This window comes from Myripristis murdjan, chromosome 10, assembly GCF_902150065.1.
Source record: "Myripristis murdjan chromosome 10, fMyrMur1.1, whole genome shotgun sequence".
Lineage (NCBI taxonomy): Eukaryota > Metazoa > Chordata > Actinopteri > Holocentriformes > Holocentridae > Myripristis > Myripristis murdjan.
In genome coordinates, this window is record NC_043989.1 from 25,270,951 (window position 1) to 25,277,162 (window position 6,212).

Genomic DNA, 6,212 nt, shown 5'->3' on the forward strand with positions numbered 1-6,212 from the left:
GTCTTGTGAAAAAAGCAATGTTTTAATCACATAGCAGTAATAAGAACATTGTATTTTTCCCAAATCCATAATATTGACAATAAAAAACAGAAGGTGAGATATGAGTCTAGCTGTTTTCTGCTAGAAGGGATATGCTTGCATTTCTATGAGAGCATTCACTAAGAGTCTGGTGATCCAGAGCCAAACTGTGACTGCTGTGAGGTTTGAGTGGCAATGTGCTGAATGTACCAAGGAGGCCTGAGATGAACTTCCCCATCTACTTCAGGACGTACATCCTATCTGTTGCATAAGACATTTGTAAAAGGGACAGTTCAGATTTTTAAGAATTGCATCTGATTTATCATGAACAGCTAATTGTTTCAGTCTAAGCAACCCTTGCGTCAGTGGTTTTGTTATCATGATATCTGAAGCATCTGAGGATTTGTTAGCAATGCAAGTCATGCCATTGAGGCTAAACACACTCCTCTGAAAAATCACATGCAGCTCATTCCATTGTCTACTTAATATTATCTGCTATGAAGAATGACATGAATATGAGTTTTCTAAGATTGTTTTAGCCACTAGTATCACAAAATGCTAACAAGTGCTGCTTGAGATATCGCAAAGCCAAAACACTGGCACAAGTGCTTTTGGGATGGACTAAAACGACTTCGAATTCGTCATGGAAACTGATTTCCTGTAAGTAAACAAATGCTTCTAAGCCCTCTCTCTTGCAGCAGTGACTTTTTTTCCCTGTTCTGAAAAAGGCCAAAAGGAAGATCCTTGACCTCCTTTACTTTGGCGCTCACTTCCCTTTGGTTCCTTCCTTCCTCCCGACCCCTATTTGCTCCCAGTGCCCCCTTCCTCACCTCTTCCTTATGTCTTCCCTACTCTCCCTGCATCCTTCCATCCCTTCCCTCTCTCCCCTCATCCCTGAGCGCTCTGCTCCAGAGGAGTGATCGCTGGCATGCTCTTGCTCCTCATCTTCCTCGCCCTGGCCTTGATAGCCGCCTCCTCGTCTGCCTCTGTGTCCTCCTCTTCATCGGACCAATCCACCTGCTGCTGCAGATTCCCCCTGGAGCCCCCCATGGCGCTGCCCTTGAAGAAGCCCTGCCCCGAGCGGAACTTGGAGCGGAAGGTGACAAAGGACAGGCTCTTGCTGCGCTGCTGCTTCTCTAAGACAGTGTTCGGCGGCGCCACGTCACCGCTGGCACTCATCTCCTCCACGCATTCACGCAGCACCGTGCGGAACAGCCGGGGAACCTCGTGGACCTCAGGCTCCATCTGCGTCACCAGCCTCCTGAACCTGTGGCAGGAGGGATGACTTTTGTAATAAAGACCAGCTTGACTTGGGGCATAGTTATTTTCACAATCAAAGAACCAAAACAGATACAAGGTCATACAAGAAAAGAAGGAACTCGAAAAGTCAAAGTCATAGCCATGAGGGTGAAGGTTGGGTATGAATCCTACATCAAAGGTTTTCTGTAGAAAATAAAAGTCAACCAGAACTTAATGGTGCCACTGAAGAGCCACAGTGGTGACCCATGATGTGTGATGGGCACGGTCGAACATGTCAGTGGACTCCGATCCGATGTCAGGTTACACGGACGTATCAACTTAACCATAACTTGTGAAGCAAACGTAATGCATACAGCCTTGAAATGGTGTTCACATGAGTGTTTAGAACCAAGATGCTGGAGCTTCGGGTTTGGCCTCTTCCTGTCTGCCTCCTTCTCTGTCCCTTTCATCCTGCCTCCTCTCTTTCTCCACTGTCTCTTTTATCACTTTCCTAAGTCTCGGACTTTCTGTCTTTGTCTTTGTGTCTCTCTCTCACCTGACAATCACAGGGCCACACTGTGGAGGAGGGATCTTGGCACACAGGTCCTGCAGCTCCAGCAGGTCATTGGGTGTCAGCTCATAGGGCGGCGGGTTTGGCGTTTTGGCCAGCCAGCTGTAGTCAGCGTTGGAGCAGGAGCTGCGGCGGCGGCGGCGGCCCTCCGACGCTCTCTCTAGACGGATGCGCTCAGTGCGCTTCACCATGGCCCCCAGCTCCAGCATCAGAGTGTTGGTGACCAGCTCCTCAGAGGTACGCTGGCCGGGGATTTTGGGCTCCAGGGAGAATACGGCCGACCAAGGAAACATCTGGGAAAGAAGGACAGAATAAGTGGAGGATTGAAAAACTAAATAGAAAATAAATAGCGTAGGTCAACCGGGTGTGGCTTTCACCATACCTTGGCCTAACTGAGTCCAAATTAAGCCTTGTATATTTTATTGTTACGCTGAAGGGAAAAGATAAAACAATAGTCCTCAGAAATGTATTCAGGAAGCCATAAAGAAGTTGCCATCATGGGAGCTTTAGGGCCAGTATTCCTCTAAGCTCAGTGTGTCTGCATAAGATAGTTTAGTGACCAGCACCTCATTGACTGGTGATAATAAGATCTTGGCTGTAATCACTTATAGCTCCCCCACTGTGCAGAGTGACATTTATCAAAATATATCTTAAGGTTTAGCAAATTTAACCCCTTAATTAATTTGATTTGGATCCATTCTACACCTAGATGAACCATCTGAAATATGAACTGCATGCCACATACATGTTCTCTATATTTTCTAAATTTACGCTAAAAAAAAAAACAAGTTTATGTGTGCTTACCGGAATGGAAAACAGTCACTCAAAAAAGCCCATATCACCAAAACAAACCTTTTTCCACAGAGACTGTTGTGTCCTTTTATCATCTGACAGTAATTCTATCATGTATAGTTAGGCAGAAGTTTATATATTAATAGCTTAGCTTACCGTCATGAAATTGGGTTTATAAAGCTGCTTGGGTAATCTTGTCAGATAGAAATTCTCCTGTTGTTTGGTAAAATCCTTTGTCAGCAGTCAGATGGACAGTCCACCTCCATGGGCTTGTAATATTCAAGAAATAAAAGTCCCTTTTTCACCAACTAATTGCACACAACTACCTGACTACCTTGCTACCTGTGATGGTCCGTGGCAGACAGTGTGTGTGCTTGGCTTGGAGTGCGAAGCGGGTGGTGTGTGTGTGTGAGTTTGGGATTGGGAATAAATGTAATCCTCTATTAATAATGAGTGACAGAATGAGCTTACCTCATGACATGAGCCTACACATGTGTGTCTGTGTGTGAGTGTGCATTTGTGGCTAGACTACGCAGGAAAGTCACAGCTCACCAGAAAGTTGTTAACAGTAGTGATTATCAAGTATATCCACTTTTGCGCATGGAGCAGGAAAAATATAGAAAATAAGAGAAGCAGCCAATGTAGGGGGAAGATGGGGCAGCTGCATAATAGTGTGTGCACCTATGTGTTGCTGTGCTGTTATATTTCTTGTACAGCCTGGAAAGCCTGAGCAGGGCTAAATGAGGCCTGCACACTTTTCTGGACAAAAATGTAATTTGCTTTATTCTGATCAAAAAAAAAAAAAATTAAAAAAAAATAAGACACCCTGAATTCACTGATTTATCACCATACACCTAAAATAAATACATAGTGTAGACATGCTTTATGCTCATGAGCCAGTCTTGCAAAGTTGTGACACTTCTGGTAAAATAAAAAATATATCCTAAAAAAAAAAAAATAGATTGAGTTTGTGGTGTTCTTCATGGTGTTTTTACTGGGGTTTGACTATACTAAGTGATTAGTGACACTTTGATTTAGGAGGAGATGAATATCGCTTGGATGCCAAAGCTCAACAGTCCATCAGACCAAAAAGTCCAGTCTCTAAATTCTTTGTCAATGGAGCAGCATTCATAAATATTGATTGATGATAAACAGATTTTCACTTTAAGGGGAATCTGAGTCTATTTTGGGGCACCTGTCCAATCTGCATTTAAATGAAATGAAATGAAATGAAATAAAATTAATGTTTTCAGTATTTATTTTATTTCAAATACCCCTCAGTGGGAAAAGCTACATAGAGGGTCTAGCTCACACTGAATTACAGTATTGTATGACTGTGTCGGACAAAGTAGCTCTGAGTGCACTGAGAGTTACTGCCTTGCTCAAAGGCACTTCCACAGTAGCTTGACAGTCATAAAATTTAAACCTTGTGACCTTCTGGCTCCAAATTTGCTTCTCGAACGTTCAGGCTACCACGACAGTCCTGATGAAAGACGCTTGAAAACACTCTCCTTGTTTGCAGGTAATAATCTCGCAACCTGTGAGTAAGGACACGGCTTTTATGACCAAGCATTACCTGGATCTATCCCCCTAATCTCTCTTTCTCACACTTACAGCCAGTCTCAGACGTTCGCAGTCTGGACCATTCGCGAATTGCACCGCACGAATCGTAACTGTACCTCTTGGGTTTCCGTAGCACTCAGCACTGACCCACCAAATCCCAGATTACAATCAAATCCAGAGCCTACCTGGAAGAATGAGCCATCTGAGTGGTTCCTCTGAATATTATAATCTAATTAAAACTGCCACAATGGAGGCTACTAATGCCACTGTTGCAAAAGGGGAAAAGTTATTGCTGAGCGTTAATGACTAACCTGTCTTTCTCATGAAGAAATGCACCCAACCATCTTGAAAACTAAAAGTAAAATGATCACTATTCAGGCTTGTTTCAGATATGTCTAGTTTTAACTACTTTGCTTATGTAGAAAACAAGACCCACTGTGTATTAGTGGAGGCAGAATGTAGGAATAGCAGGCTAACCAATGCTGAAATAATTTTATTGAGATGAACACTGGAAGATGAGATGTATGATGAGTTTACCAGTGGACCCCAACAATTTTTGTCCATTTATGTTTGGTGATAAGCAAGGAAACTTGAAGCAGCCAGAATGCACAACTGAGTTTGGCATTGTCATCCCTCTCATGCAAACAGACAAACAGAGAAAGACCAAATTTATTGAGCACAGCAAAGGTGTTTTTGTCAAAATTCTTAATACAGACTGGTGGAAATTTAATGGAAAACATGAAGTGTCTTAGTGAGATGTTCAGCCAACACAAAACCACTGGAACAGCTTCAATGCTCCTTGGCAGAGATTCTCCAAGTCTCTGAAACTCTACTGGTCATGGACATTTGAGAGTTAAGTGGTGCAAAAACCACTGGCACTGGTCTACAGAGATGAGGATGAAAGTGATGCAGTCGGTTGAGTCATCCGTCTCCATGCTCTGGACACGTGGGCAACAGTACCAAGAGAACACTACAGACCTGAATGCTGGACCCCTACAGTGATGTGGTCCACTCCCTGTGAAGCTGTGTGGGGCATTTTCCACTTGTTCCCTTACAAGGATGACTCACTGAAAATCAATACAAAGTTATTCTGAGTGATCACGTTTAGCCTGTGATGAAACATTTCTATCCTGATGGGAGTGGTCTCCTCCAGGGTGGCATCACCCCCAGCCACAGGGCATGAGGGCTCACTGAACAGTTTGATGTGGATGAAAATGATAGAAATCATGATGCTGTGGCCTGCACAGTCACATCTCACATACTAGACAGTATTTTCCATCATCATCACAGCACTAAATTGGGGGATATCTTTTGGAAGAATGGAGCTCCATCCTTCCAGTCCAGCTCCAGAGACTTGGTTAATCTCTGCCAAGGGGCACTGAAGGTGTTCTGGTGGGGATCAGGGATGGCTGCTCTGTCCAGTGTTGCATCCTTTGGCCTTGAAACAATATTTCCTATCTTGTGTGCTGTTCTTCCATCCTCAGGACTCTAGATATCCATCTAGGTTTTCATTTTCTGAGCCTTCAGCATGGGTTCCCTTGTAGGTGTAAGTGGTGACTTATTCCCCAGTCACTCTCTCAGCCCTGCAAAGTTAAAGAAAAAAAATGTTGGTCAGTGATATACCTTGGCTGGACTCTTCCTTTCTGTATGTATCCTCTATCAAGTATGTAGGTAGTGTGTGTGTCAACTATAGACTAACTTCTAATTTAACCAGCGTGTCTCTCTTGCCGCAGGGATTCCCTTTTCTCTTTTTTGGTAATCCTCTCTTTAGCTGGTGGCAGACTCCTGCAGCAGTGGATTACTATCAGCTGGTCAACCAGACGCTGCTTGGCAATGTTAAGGAGGTTAATAGAAGAAAAGTAGATTAATAGCTAGTTGTGTAACTATCAAGAAATTAGGCTAACTGTGGCTATGTATGTTTGATCCACCACGCATGGGGCTAAAATCCAGTGAAAAGCTGTTTATGAAAGAAGTGTCATATAAACACCATAGTTCCACATGTTTACATGCAAAAGTTTAACTTTCTTGT

At 43.5% G+C, this 6,212-nt stretch overlaps 1 protein-coding gene across 1 annotated transcript; it reads right to left on the reverse strand.

Moving 5' to 3' along the window:
- Position 1: 1 nt before the first annotated feature.
- On the reverse strand, positions 2-3,827 carry LOC115366349 (protein RD3). Its single transcript, XM_030061743.1, has 3 exons — positions 2,777-3,827; positions 1,814-2,121; positions 2-1,285 (listed from the first exon to the last, which is right to left on the reverse strand). The coding sequence occupies exons 1-3, from the start codon at positions 2,780-2,782 to the stop codon at positions 907-909; spliced, it is 693 nt and encodes a 230-aa protein (XP_029917603.1). The 5' UTR covers positions 2,783-3,827; the 3' UTR covers positions 2-906.
- Between the last annotated feature and the right edge of the window lie 2,385 nt (positions 3,828-6,212).